Here is a 15,447-nt window from a genome sequence, read left to right as displayed (position 1 = left end):
TACGAATATTTTCGAGATAACGACAGAGTAAATAAACATGAAACAATCGACAAAAACACACCAGCGATATATATTGAACCATCACAGGTTAGCCACAACACATACTTTATCTCACATCACTAAAATGTACCTGATGAACACGGACGTTAATAATAACACCATTTGACAGCAGTTTAACAGCGCCACAGTGGGTCACGCCCATGTAGAACACATTTCAAAAAAAATTTAAAAATAGTTGTAGTCTTCGGAATTGAATAAATTATATATCTATTAAAAGGTAATAGTCTGCAGATTCAGAAAACGCAAAAAAGTAAAAATTGAACTTTTCATGATTTTGAGCCTTTCCGGAGCCCCTTAACTGTACTGAGGCTGTAGTACGGATCGATTTCCGCGGTGCTCAGCCACTGCTGCGTAATAATTATGCTGACGCACATCTGGTCTTGTTGCCGTCCGGTACACACTATGTTGCACGTAATTTCAGAGAGCAGTAGCAACTCTTGCTGAATATTGCCAGCGGTACAGTCTCGGATTTCACTTGAATTTCTTGTTTAAGAGAAATGCTCGTTTAATGTTGCAGTGCTCAGTCACTATTCAGACGAACGTGTTTGATTTAAATAAATCTCATTGTGATATCAAGACTTTTCTCTAGTGAAACGTGTTTCAATATCCACTCCCCGATCACAGATTTTTGGGGAACATCATTAAATATTTGTAATAATTGTTTATGCGAAACTGACCCGAGTTAAGTGGCATTGCAGGAGAGTCAGCAACTAAATTTGTATAGTCAAACCCAAATCCTTGTGGCTGGCCGCTGTGGACGAGCGGTTCTAGGCGTTTTAGTCCGGAACAGCGCTGCTGCTACAGTCGCAGGTTCGAATCCTGCCTCGGGCATGGATGTGTTTGATGTCCTTAGGTTAGTTAGGTTTAAGTACTTCTAAGTCTAGGGGACTGATGACCTCAGATGTTAAGTCCCATAGTGCTTAGAACCTTACAACGTAGCTCGACAGTTTAGGACATATACTATCACACGAGCAACATTTTCTCAAAGGTTACTTTCCTTATGACTTTCAAAATGTGGTAATTATTCTTATTAATTAGATAAAAAAATTGTGTGCCGGTTTTCTTCATATCAGTCTCAGAAGCGCCACAGCAATTTTTTTAAATTTATATGTATGACACACAGCAATTATTATTCGACGAAAATTTAAATAAACTTCACGGCAATGCACTTTGAAAAATTTTGTACTGCACGAAGTTATGTTATAGTATGTACAAAGTCTGTAACAATTTCCATCTTTTTATCTGGAATGGTTGAACAGAGAATGTTCCTTATACACTGAAAAATGAAAATTGAGGCAAAACGCAGAAAAAAGATTTTGTTAGGATTTATAGCAGAAATGAGTACCTCTATGTTGCCCATAACCATACGTTTGTCCTTTTGTTGTACTCTGATCCTTCTGGCATTCCCTTTTGACTATGTCCACCACAGACATTTCAGAACTAACAATACACATATCATCTACCTTCTTCAACAGGTTTTCAGTGAAGCAACCAACATCAAATCTTAGTCTCATATGGGTCCTGATTCTTCTAGTACTGCCGTCACTGAACTCCAGACAAGCATCATATGAGGACATTTTAACAGTAGTACGTGGGCAAAGCGTTGTCTTTGGACGTCTCTTCCAAATGAATTGGCTAAACCTTTTGCTCACATTTTGTGTTCCACGATGTGTGTATTTCTTTCATCAGTCGTAATTAATCGAATCGCAAATGGGCTCACAGCCTTCTGTATTCTTCTCTGATGGCAGAAAATAATAAAATATCTCAATTGAGGAGAGAGTCATTTAGAAAAGTGTCATGGCACTGCACACTGCTTGAAGCAAGATGGCTTTGTAACACGAATTACACTCAGAAAATTGGAGACAATATTTCTAAAGAGCTGTAGAAGTGTCTGGCGTCAAACAGAAGTTGTTTTCAACGTTTCTCACCAATTTTACATACATCCCCACCTAACTTACTTTACTTTTTCGTGCCTGACGCTGGCAATTTTTCTGGCCCAATACTGGGCAAAGTCGAAAGATTCAGGCTTGTTTAGCCAGAGGTCATCTAGGAAGCAACGTGCAGGCCAATTCCAGCATGTCGGAACACGTTGCGCGTTTTGTATTTCTCCACAGTTCCAGCAGTTGCCATCAGGTTCTAATACGCTCAGTTTTATCATACTGATGTTTACAGGTGGTTTGCCAGTTCTGACACAGGTTAGCATATTCTATGACTTGTAGTACAATTCAGCACCACTTGGTGGATGTTCTGAAACATAGTAGCCATCACGGGCTTCATGCAAATTGTAACTGAGGAACCCATATCTTGATTTTAATCTTTTTAATCCATAAAAGCTATGGCGTAATGTATGGCATAAATGATGACTAACTGAAACCCTCAGCTGCCGACAGGTGTTGTTGATATACCCCGATGTGGACAGTTGAAAATGTGTGCCCCGACCGGGACTCGGACCCGGGACCTCCCGCTTACATGGCAGACGCTCTATCCATCTGAGCCACCAAGGACACAGATGAATAGCGCAACTGCAGGGACTTTTCTCTTGCACGCTTCCCGTGAGACACACATTCACGGGAAGCGTGCAAGGGATAAGTCCCTGCAGTCGCGCTATTCATCTGTGTCCTCGGTGGCTCAGATGGGTAGAGCGTCTGCCATGTAAGCAGGAGGTCCCGGGTTCGAGTCCCGGTCGGAGCACACATTGTCAACTGTCCACATCGAGGTATATCAACAACACCTGTCGGCAGCTGAGGGTTTCAGTTAGTCATCATTTATTCCAGGGAAAAGCTGCACGGTCAACAACAGTATTCTGTTCTTTCGAGAACAGTTACTGTCTTCACATATATAATGTATGGCCCCCATCCAGTGTCTTTTTGAACTGCTTGTTATGTTCTTGAGCTACCGTATGCGACTTGGGACTCCAGAAACCTGAAGCATGGTAGAGATTTTCCAGTGAAGTGCGCTTCATGCATCCTACAGGTTTAATTAAGGCTTATGTCGACCGTCTCAGCACGTGCCGGTCTATACCGGACACGTATTCAGTTGCAGAAAAGCAAAGTGCTAAACTGGTGGCTATAAACACTACATTTGGCGCCCCCCCCTTATTGCCAATTAGTTTTCTGAGGATATTGTTCCTTGTTGTTACCTTATTTCACGATTTTTTGCAGTGACGTTTGTACGTGGGGCATCTGGCAATTGTCACTTCGAGGTATGTTGCCTGGTCTGTGGGCTTAGTGATAGACCCATTCCAGTTAATATGCAGCTTTCTGTTTGTCAGGTATTTGTGTATAGGTCGAAAGTGCAAACTTTCGTTTCAATGGGATGTGCCATTTGGATTGAGAGAGTTGTAATCATAATGTGTTGAGACATACATTAATCCTTGTTCCATAGATCATGAATACGGCATTTCGAAATGATGTGGAACGTGTCAATGGTTCAAATGGGGCTTAACATCTGAGGTCATCAGTCCCCTAGAACTTAGAACTACTTAAACCTAACTCACCTAAGAACACACATACATCCATGCCCGAGGCAGGATTCGAAGCTGCGACCGTAGCGGTCGCTCGGTTCCAGACTGAAGCGCCTAGAACCGCTTAGCCACTCCGGCCTGCGGAACGTGTCTCTTCAACATAAGTTTTCTTTACACAAAATATATACTTTTTTTTACAGTTACTTATTGATATCTAAGAATTCATCTATTGAGTAGAAAGAGGTGTCATTCAGAAACTCTCTTAATTTGCTTTTAAATGATGGTTGGCAATCTGTCTGACTTTTGATACTATTTGGCAAATGACCAAAGATTTTGTGGCTCCATAATTCACCCCTTTCTGAGCCAGAGTGAGATTTCATCCAGAGTAGTGAATATCATCCTTTCTTCTAGTGTTGCAGCTATGCACTTAGCTGTTATTTTTGAATTGGGATGGTACATTAATGACAAAATTCATAAGTGAGTATACGTGTTGCGAAGGTACTGTGAATATCCCGAGTTTCTTAAATAAATGTTTGCAAAGTGATCTTGGGTGGGCTCCAGCTATTATTCTGATTACACATTTTTGTGCAATGAATACTTTCTCTATTAATGACGAATTGCCCCAAAATATGAAGCCCTATGAAAGCAGTGAACGAAAATGGGCATAGAGGCTACATTACTGATATGTTTATCACCAATATTTGCAATAACCCTAATAGCAGAAGTGGCTGAACCTAACCATATCAGCTGATCACAGATGTGTTTCTTCCAGTTCAGTTTCTCATCAATGCACACACCCAGAAATTTTGTATATTCTGCCTTAGCAACAGACTTCTGTTCATAGTCTATATTTATCAACGGTGTTATGTTATCTATTGTACCGAATTGTATAAACTGTGTTTTGTCAAAATGTAAGGAGAGTCCGTTTGTAGAGAGCCACTTAATAATTTTCTGAAAGACAGTATTTGCGATTTCCTCAGCTGATTCTTTCTTGCTGGGTGTGATTACTTTTCTTGTAGCAGCAGCAAAAAGTACTAGCTTTGCATCTTCATGAATGAAGGGGCCATGAAGGCTCAACAGCACCGACCGCCCGCCGTGTCACCCTCAGCCTACAGGCGTCACTGGATGCAGCTATGGAGAGGCATGTGGTCAGCAGACTGCTCTCCCGACTGTATGTCAGTTTACGAGAGAAGAGTCACTACTTCTCGATCGAGTAACTCCTCAATTTGCCTCACGAGGGCTGAGTGCACTCTGCTTGCCAATAGTGCTCGAGTGATCCTCAGACCAGATGGTCACCCATCCAAGTGCTAGTCCAGCCCGACAGTGCTTAACTTTGGTCATCAGATGGGAACCAGCGTCACCACTACGGAAGGCTGTTGGCCATCTGTTGAGATAGCTTGTAGAGTATTCTCCAACTGTACCTGCTCAAACGTTTTTCCTTGCACTGTGGTGCAAATCTCTATCCCTCTTTAAATTATGTGGAGGGGGACAGGCAGCGTACACATAATCACCATGGGCCGGATGGACCACACTTCCTTGCACTACCCTCCTCAATTACCTCACGAGGGCTGAGTGCACTCCTCTTGCCAATAGTGCTCGCCAGACCGGATTGTCACCCACCCAACTGCTAGCCCAGCCCCACAGTGTTTAACTTTGGTGATCATATGGGAACCGGTGTCAGCATTATGGAAGGCCATTGGCCATCGGTTGAGATATCTTCTAGGGTATTCTCCAACTGTACCTACTAAAAATTTCTTCTTTGCACTGTGGTGAAAATCTCTATCCATCTTTAAATTTTGTGGAGGGGGACAGGTAGCCTACACATAATCACCATGGACTGGACAGACCACACTTCCTTACACTACCCTCCTCAATTGCCTCACAAGGGCTGAGTGCACTCCGCTTGCCAATAGCGCTCGCCAGACTGTATGGTCACCCATCCAAGTGCTAGCCCAACCAGACACTGCTTTATGTTGGTGATCAGATGGGAACTGGTGTCACCACTACAGAAGGCCGTTAGCCATCGTTTGAGATATCTTCTAGGGTATTCTCCAACTGCACCTCTTCAAAAGTTCTTCCTTGCACTGCAGTGCAAATGTCTATCCCTATTTAAATGATGTGGATGGGGACAGATAGCCTACACATAATCACCATGTGCCAGACGGACCACAGTTCCGTGCACTACACTCCTCAACTGCCTCACAAGGGCTGAGTGCACTCCACTTGCCAACAGTCCTCGCCAGACTGGATGGTCACCCATCCAAGTGCTAGCACAACCAGACAATGCTTAACTTTGGTAATGAGATGGGAACCGGTGTCACCACTACAGAAGGCCGTTAGCCATCGGTTGAGATAGCTTCTAGGGTATTCTCCAACTGTACCTACTAAAAATTTCTTCTTTGCACTGTGGTGAAAATCTTTATCCATCTTTAAATGATGTGGATGGGGACAGGTAGCCTACACATAATCACCATGTGCCGGACGGACCACAATTCCATGCACTACCCTCCTCAACTGCCTCACAAGGGCTGAGTGCACTCTGCTTGCCAACAGTCCTCGCCAGATTGGATGGTCACCTATCCAAGTGCTAGCCCAGCCCAACAGTGCTTTACTTTGGTGATCAGATGGGAAACAGTGTCATCAATATGGAAGACCGTTAGCCACCGGTTGAGATAGCTTCTAGGGTATTCTCCAACTGTACCTCCTCAAAAGTTCTTCCTTGCACTGCAGTGTAAATCTCTATACCTATTTAAATGATGTGGATGGGGACAGATAGCCTACACATAATCACCATGGGCCGTACAGACCACACTTCCATGCACTACCCTCCTCAACTGCCTCACAAGGGCTGAGAGCACTCCGCTTGCCAACAGATTGGATATTCACCCTTACAAGTGCTAGCCCAACCAGACACTGCTTCACGTTGGTGATCAGCTGGGAACTGGTGTCACCACTATGGAAGGCCATTGGTCATCTGTTGAGATAGCTTCTAGGGTATTCTCCAGCTGTGCTCCCTTAAAAATTCTTCCTTGCACAGTGGTACATCCCTCTTTAAATGATGTGGAGGGGGACAGGTAGTCTACACATGATCACCGTGGGCCGACTGCACCCTGTGGAGACTTGTAACCTGCTGACTGTGTGGGTGGCGCCTCACCTGTGTCCCCCGGGGAGTAGGAGGTCCGGTCTGGCCGCAGGATGGCGTGCCGCAGGGGCCCCGCCAGCGTCAGCCGCGAAGACGTCTGCACGCTGCCCCCCACCACTGCCTGGAGAACGCAGGATGGCGGCGCGTCCAGAGGCACCAGCACTGGGATCACCGCCTGGCCTGGAACAACCGAAACGTCACGTCCTGAGTCCAGCACTGCCACACAGCGCCGCTTACAAAGTTATTGACCCATATCGCTACTGCTATCTTTCTCGAAAATACGAGGGCAGTTCAATAAGTAATGCAACACATTTTTTTTCTGAAACAGGGGTTGTTTTATTCACCATTGAAATACACCAGGTTATTCCCCAATCTTTTAGCTACACAACACTATTTTTCAACGTAATCTCCATTCAATGCTACGGCCTTACGCCACCTTGAAATGAGGGCCTGTATGCCTGCACGGTACCATTCCACTGGTCGATGTCGGAGCCAACGTCGTACTGCATCAATAACTTCTTCATCATCCGCGTAGTGCCTCCCACGGATTGCGTCCTTCATTGGGCCAAACATATGGAAATCCGACGGTGCGAGATCGGGGCTGTAGGGCGCATGGGGAAGAACAGTCCACTGAAGTTTTGTGAGCTCCTCTCGGATGCGAAGACTTGTGTGAGGTCTTGTGTTGTCATGAAGAAGGAGAAGTTCGTTCAGATTTTTGTGCCTACGAACACGCTGAAGTCGTTTCTTCAATTTCTGAAGAGCAGCACAATACACTTCAGAGTTGATCGTTTGACCATGGGGAAGGACATCGAACAGAATAACCCCTCCAGCGTCCCAGAAGACTGTAACCATGACTTTACCGGCTGAGGGTATGGCTTTAAACTTTTTCTTGGTAGGGGAGTGGGTGTGGCGCCACTCCATTGATTGCCGTTTTGTTTCAGGTTCGAATTGATGAACCCATGTTTCATCGCCTGTAACAATCTTTGACAAGAAATTGTCACCCTCAGCCACATAACGAGCAAGCAATTCCGCACGGATGGTTCTCCTTTGCTCTTTATGGTGTTTGGTTAGACAACGAGGGACCCAGCGGGAACAAACCTTTGAATATCCCAACTGGTGAACAATTGTGACAGCACTACCAACAGAGATGTCAAGTTGAGCACTGAGTTGTTTGATGGTGATCCGTCGATCATCTCGAACGAGTGTGTTCGCACGCTCCGCCATTGCAGGAGTCACAGCTGTGCACGGCCGGCCCGCACGCGGGAGATCAGACAGTCTTGCTTGACCTTGCGGCGATGATGACACACGCTTTGCCCAAAGACTCAACGTGCTTTTGTCCACTGCCAGATCACCGTAGACATTCTGCAAGCGCCTATGAATATCTGAGATGCCCTGGTTTTCCGCCAAAAGAGACTCGATCACTGCCCGTTGTTTGCAACGCACATCCGTTACAGACGCCATTTTAACAGCTCCGTACAGCGCTGCCACCTGTCGGAAGTCAATGAAACTATTCGAGACGAAGCGGGAATGTTTGAAAATATTCCACAAGAAATTTCCGGTTCTTTCAACCAAAATTGGCCGAGAAAAAAAATGTGTTGCATTACTTATTGAACTGCCCTCGTACTCTGAACCGCTAAAGAAACTGGAACAGGCGTGTGTATTCAAACACACATATGTAAACAGGCAGAATACAGCGCTGCGATCGGCAACGCCTGTATAAGACGACCAGTGTCTGGCGCAGATGTTACATCGGTTACTGCAGCTACAATGGCAGGTTATCGACATTTAAATGAGCTTGAACGTGCTGTTAAAGCCGGCGACGAGCGATGGGACACAGCATCTCCGAGGTGGCGATGAAGTGGGATTTTCCCAGATGACCATTTCTCGAGCGTACCGAAAATATCAGGAATCTGCTGAACAACAAATCTCCGACATCGCTGAAGCTGCAAAAAGATTCTGCAACAACGGGACCAACGACGACTGAAGAGAATCGTTGAACGTGAGAAGTGCAGCCGTTCCACAAATTGCTACAGATTTCAATGCTGGACCATCAACAAGCGTCAGCGCGCAAAACATTCAAGGAACATTATCGATATGGGCTTTCGGAGCACAATGTGGCGATCCAATGGCATCGTGTGGATATGGCGAATGCCTAGTGAACGTCATCTGCCAGTGTGTGTAGTGCCAACACTAAATTCGGAGGCGGTGGTGTTAGGGTGTGGTGTGGTCGTGTTTTTTATAGAGGGGGCTCGCACCCCTTGTTGTTTTGCGTGCCACTGTCACGGCACAGACCTACATTGATGTTTTAAGCACCTTGTTGCTCCCTAGTGGTGAAGAGCGATTCGGGGATGGCGATTGCATCTTTCAACACAGTCGAGCACCTGTTAATAATGCACGACCTGTGGCGGAGTGGTTTACATGACAACAACATCCTCGTAATGGACTGGCCTGCACAGAGTCCTGATCTGAATCCTATAGAACTCCTTTGGGATGTTTTGGAACGACGTTTTCGTGCCAGGCCTCACAACCCGACATCGATTCCTCTCCTCACTGCAGCACTCCATGAAGAATGGGATGCCATTCCCCAATAAATCTTCCAGCACCTGATTGAACGTATGCTTGCCAGAGTGGAAGCTATCATGAAGGCTAAGGGTGGGCCATCACCATAGTGAATTCCAGTATTACCGTTAGAGGGCACCACGAACTTGTAAGTCATCTTTAGCCAGGTGTCCGCATACTTCCGATCATACAGTTCACGTACTCAAATACAGAGCTATGTAAATAGGTATAATACGGCGCTGCAGACGGCAACGCCTATGTAAGACAACAACTGTATAGCACAGTTGTTAGATCAGTTACTGCTGCTACAACAGGAACTTATTTAAAATTTAGGTGAGTTTGAACGTGGAGTTATAGACGGCGCATGTGCGATGTGACACAGCGTCTCCGAGGTAGCCATGATGTGGAATTTTCCTGTACGACCACTTCACAGGTATAATGCGAATATCAGGACCGTGGTAAAGCATCAAATCTCCAACATCGCTGGGGCCGGAAGAAGATCCTGTAAGAATGGGACCAAAGACTACTGAAGAGAATCTTTCAGCATATGTAAGAATGGGACCAAAGACTACTGAAGAGAATCTTTCAGCATGACTGAAATGTAACCCTCCGGCAAAGTGGTAAAGCATCAAATCTCCAACATCGCTGGAGCCGGAAGAAGATCACGTAAGAATGGGACCAAAGACTACTGAAGAGAATCTTTCAGCATGACTGAAATGTAACCCTCCAGCAAAGTGGTAAAGCATCAAATCTCCAACATCGCTGGAGCCGGAAGAAGATAATGTAAGAATGGGACCAAAGACTACTGAAGAGAATCTTTCAGCATGACTGAAATGTAACCCTCCAGCAAAGTGGTAAAGCATCAAATCTCCAACATCGCTGGAGCCGGAAGAAGATCATGTAAGAATGGGACCAAAGACTACTCAAGAGAATCTTTCAGCATGACTGAAATGTAACCCTCCGGCAAAATGGTAAAGCATCAAATCTCCAACATCGCTGGAGCCGGAAGAAGATCATGTAAGAATGGGACCAAAGACTACCGAAGAGAATCTTTCAGCATGACTGAAATGTAACCCTCCGGCAAAGTGGTAAAGTATCAAATCTCCAACATCGCTGGAGCCGGAAGAAGATCATGTAAGGATGGGACCACAAAGACTACTGAAGAGAATCTTTCAGCATGACTGAAATGTAACCCTCCGGCAAAGTGGTAAAGCATCAAATCTCCAACATCGCTGGGGCCGGAAGAAGATAATGTAAGAATGGGACCAAAGACTACTGAAGAGAATCTTTCAGCATGACTGAAATGTAACCCTCCGGCAAAGTGGTAAAGCATCAAATCTCCAACATCGCTGGAGCCGGAAGAAGATCATGTAAGAATGGGACCAAAGACTACTGAAGAGAATCTTTCAGCATGACTGAGATGTAGCCCTCTGGCAAAGTACTGCAGATTATAATGCTGGGCTATCAACAAGTGTCACTGTATGAACCATATGGGCTTTCGGAGCTCAGAGCCGAAGGCCCACTCGTGAACCCTTGATGGCTGCAGGACCCAAAGCTGTATGTCTCGCCTGGGACCGTCAACAAAATCGTTCAAATGGCTCTGAGCACTATGGGACTCAACTGCTGAGGTCATAAGTCCCCTAGAACTTAGAACTACTTAAACCTAACTAACCTAAGGACAACACACACATCCATGCCCGAGGCAGGATTCGAACCTGCGACCGTAGCTGTCGCGCGGTTCCAGACTGTAGCGCCAGAACCGCTCGGCCACCAGCGGCCGGCAGGGGACCGTCAACACCGGCATTGAAATGTCCATGACTGGAAACATATTGCCTGGTCGGACGAGTCTCGTTTCAAATTGTATCGGGCGGATGGACGAGTATGGGTTTGGAGTTAACCACATGAATCTGCGGACCCTGCGTGTCAGCACTGGACTGAACTGCTGGGGTCTCTGTAATGGTGTGGGGCGTGTGCATTTGGAGTGGTACGGGACTCCTCTTACTTCTAGATACGACTCTTACAGGTGACACGTACGTAACCCTCCTGTCTGACCACCTGCATCCATTCGTATCCATTGTGAATTCCGATTGACTTGGGCAGTTCCAGCAGGACAATGCAACACCCCACACGCCCATAATTGCTACAGAGTGGCTCCAGCAACATTCTTCTGAGTTTAAACACTTCCGCTGGCCACCAAACTCCCCAGACATGAACATTATTGAGCATATCTGGGATGCCTTGCCATGTGCTGGTCAGAAGAGATCTCCACCTGCTCGTCCTGTTGTGCATTTATGGACAGTCTTTTGGGGTTCAAGGTGTCCATTCCGTCCAGCACTACTTCAGACATCCGTCGAGTGGATGCCACATCGGGATTCGGCACTTCCACGCGCTAGGAGGGGAGGGGAGGGGGGGGGGAGCCAGCCTACACGATATTAGGCACGTGTATCAATTTCTTTGGCTCTCCAGTGTGTTTACAACGTGCAACCCATATTTTTATATTAAAAATGAAGAAATTCCTCTATCTGTATTTAAGGTGTCGATTTTATTTTGGCAACTAGTTTCAACGTTGTAACAACGACGTCTTCAGGCCCATACACTTGTTGACGTTAACTGCGTGCGGCTGATGCTAGAAGGCAGTGGTGAGATATGGATGTGCTTCGTGTGGAAGGTGGGTAGTAATTTTGTAGTTATTACTAGTTACTACTAGTAACTTTGAGTAACTACCCACCTTCCACACGGGGCACATCCATATCTCTCCACTGCCTTCTAATATTAGCCGCACGCAGTTAACATCAACAAGAGTATGGCCCTGAAGATGTCGTTCTTACAACATTGAAACTAGTTGCCAAAATAAAATCGACACCTTAAATACAGCTGGAGGAATTTCTTCATTTTTAATATAAAGTTATACCAGCTGACGTCCCACTGTCCTCCATTTCAACTATGGATGTACGAAGATATTTTTATAGGCCGCTACGTGGATATTTTTCCCGTTGATATATCTATACTTTTTTAGATATCTCGAGGGCAGATAATTAAATTTTTTTAAAATATCTATAAATTGGGGTCTCGATATTTTTTAAAAATATCAGCAGATCTACTATGGAGCTATGGATCTTAGCGACAAACAGACGGACCTGACTTCCCAAAATCTCTGCTTGTGGAATCCACATTCATTTTTAACAAGAGGTTTGTCCTTCTCCTGAAACCTCATGCTTGAACGTAAAACATGTTCCGCAACTCTAGAGATTGGCAGGATCTATAAGTGTAGGGCAATAATTATCAAAATCTCTACGACCAGCGTTCTTGAAATCTGGAATGAAGTTCGCTATTTTCCAGTGGCCTACTAGTTGCGTAAGTATCGATTAAAGAAGAAATATGTGTGCTAGCGAACACCAGATAACGCCGAAAACTCGGAAAAATTTATCGGGGCTATACCTGAAACACATCTAACTCACAGAAAGTACGTAAGTAATGAATATTGCTCGATAGATCTGATCTCTGTTATAAAGCGAGAAACAAACGAAATTTGCTGGGATTGTGTTTTTGGCGTTACGGAACGCGAGCACTGGGTTAAAAGCACCCGTACATTTGTCAGAAATATTAAATTTTCGCTGTCGTCACAGAGAGACTAACAGGGAAATAGTTTCGGAACAAAAGCGGCGCTCTGTTCAGGAATTAGGGCGGGTTGTATATAGCAGTCATAGCGTTATAGCTGCATTAGCCGTACAACTTTTCAAAAAGGGAAGCATCGGCTGAACTCTGTATCTGTTGACCTTAACGACCTGTCTGTCACTGTTTGTTAAATAAATCTCAATTTCGTAACCGAAACTCGCATCTGTCAATGTAGGCTGACCTTACTGGTAGTAATTAGCCAATTCTGTAGAGCGGTATTGTAGGTCGGAGTTAGATTTTTCTTATCCAAGCTTTAAATGTTCTTTATGTGGACTCTGTGCGGGTCTTGCTCTTTTCACGAGGATTCCCGCAAACGTCACGTCATTCTGACGTCACGCGGAAAATCGACGACCGTTCAATCTGCTGTCGAGTTTGTGACAATGAAGACTAGTAATATTATTGAAGCAATTTAAGCTGTCTTCTTACGTTCCTGCTTAACCACACACTCAAAATTCGCTAAACATTTATTTGATCCTCTGTTCTCACATCAGACTGAATGTAAATGACAGCGAATATTGCAGATGCATGTGTTATATTCACAAGAAAGTAACAGTACGTGTTAACAATGCTAACTTCAAAAAGCTTGAATGTGACGCGGTGCGAACCAACTTCCGACTCCAGAAACCACATGTTATTCAGTACACTAGCGCTTAACCATGGGATATTTAGCTCTGGTCTTGGTCATCATATTCTATCGTGGAGGCTTGTATCGTTGATGCGCTATTAAGTGACATTTAATGAGAATGGTGATATGTCTGTGATAAATTTTGAGTGCTTCGTTACGTTGAAAGGACATACCGCAGATTATGAAACACAAATGTGTTTCGTTCTTCATTTGTAAATTATTGACGATTACAGCTCACTCCTTAAAGAGCACTCCTATATAAAGGCATGAACCGTCGATAAGTCGTTACATGTCATTTTATTATAGCAATAACTACAAAAAATCATTCCAAGAATGACGTGTTTTTATAGATCTCTGGGACGCGCACATGAAATCTTGTGAGAGGCACGTATCGAATGCTGTGACAACCGATCATACGGTCATCGATATTGTGTGTGATGTCAGAGTGACGTTACATTTGCGGCAATTGTTGTAAATCGAGCCTTACCCCTTCTGTACACATAGTTGTTGATGTCTAAAGAAAACATAATATTAATACGAACACGCGGAAAATTGGACTTAAATTGGAAGGAATAAATAGAAAATATTATGGGGAAGGCTAACCAAAGTGCGTTTTATTGGCGGGACACATAGAAAATGTAACATTTACTGAGGTGACTGCCTACACTACGTTTGTCCGTTCTCTTTTAGAATACTGCTGCACGGTAAGGGAACCTTACCAGATACGATTGATGGAGTACACCGCAAAAGTTCAAAGAAGGGCAGCACGTTTTGTATAATCGCCATATAGGGGAGAGAGTGTCACTGAAATGATACAGGATTTGTAATGGACGTCATTAAAACAAAGGCGTTTTTCGTTGCGGAGCAACGTTCTCAAGAAATTCCAATCACCAACTTTCTCGTCCGAATGTGAAAATATTTTGTTAACGTCGACCTGCATAGGGAGAAACGATGACCATGATAAAATAAGGGAAATCAGAGCTCGTATGGAAAAATATAGGTGTTCGTTCTTTGCGCGCGCTATACGAGATTGGAACAATAGAAAATTGTGAAGGTGGTTCGATGAACCCTCTGCCAGACACTTAAATGTGATTTGCTGAGTGTCGATGTAGATGTAAAAGTAGATAAAGAACCGATTATAATAGGCAATTTTCCTTTGTTAAAAATATGGTTCGGATTGTTGTTATTCTGAATAATTATAACATTGAAATAGCAATTACGGTCCATATTCTCACAAAATTTCTGTTTTTATGTAATTAAAGCTTAAAAATCATTAAATATCAAGATCTGGTCACGTGATTGAAAACGCTCTGTTACCGGCTGATGTCCTGGTGACGTAACAGTATAGGACTAAGACGAAGCTATGCCTGTGTTGCAGGAGCGATAGCCGAAGTTACGAGATTTTTACCTACTTTTATTGCAAACGGTTTAGCTATTTAGTGATGAAAAACGCAATTACAGCTTTTGAGTAACAATAGACAGGAATTTTGTGAACGCTTATAGTGGAAGCCTTGCGAAAGTTGATGTATTTCTGCGCCATCCATCTAGACCGAGTATATGTGCAACGGCCGGCCGGCGTGGCCGAGCGGTTCTAGGCGCTACAGTCTGGAACCGCGCGACCATTACGGTCGCAGGTTCGAATCCTGCTTCGGGCATGGATGTGTGTGAAGTGCTTAGGTTAGTTACGTTTAAGTAGTTCTAAGTTCTAGGGCACTGATGACCTCAGAAGTTAAGTCCCATAGTGCTCATAGCCATATGTGCAACGACGGACATTCTTTACCCTGCTCCCTGCAACTTCATTAACCTCTCTCAAAACGAGGGAACTGTAGAAGTTTTACAAACGGGTCCGTATATTATAACTAGATTGTCGACTGCCAGTGATGAGCTACGACCCAAAGCATAATAAAATTATTCTTGGCAAAA

General features: G+C 44.5%; 1 protein-coding gene and 1 non-coding gene across 2 annotated transcripts in view; one reads left to right on the top strand and one right to left on the bottom strand.

Annotated features, from left to right (window-relative positions):
- Positions 1-15,447, bottom strand: part of LOC124718676 (C3 and PZP-like alpha-2-macroglobulin domain-containing protein 8) — an 852,528-nt gene that overhangs the window by 419,710 nt on the left and 417,371 nt on the right. Inside the window, exon 4 of the mRNA XM_047244301.1 lies at positions 6,678-6,845. Coding sequence (XP_047100257.1) covers positions 6,678-6,845 — 168 coding nt within the window. The remainder of the gene's footprint in view (positions 1-6,677; positions 6,846-15,447) is intronic.
- On the top strand, positions 2,678-2,751 carry Trnat-ugu. The gene has a single exon. It is a non-coding gene; the product is annotated as a tRNA-Thr (tRNA).

Source organism: Schistocerca piceifrons, chromosome 10 (genome assembly GCF_021461385.2).
Source record: "Schistocerca piceifrons isolate TAMUIC-IGC-003096 chromosome 10, iqSchPice1.1, whole genome shotgun sequence".
In the NCBI taxonomy this organism is placed as follows: Eukaryota; Metazoa; Arthropoda; class Insecta; order Orthoptera; family Acrididae; genus Schistocerca; species Schistocerca piceifrons.
This window is presented reverse-complemented; position numbering and strand designations above follow the sequence as displayed.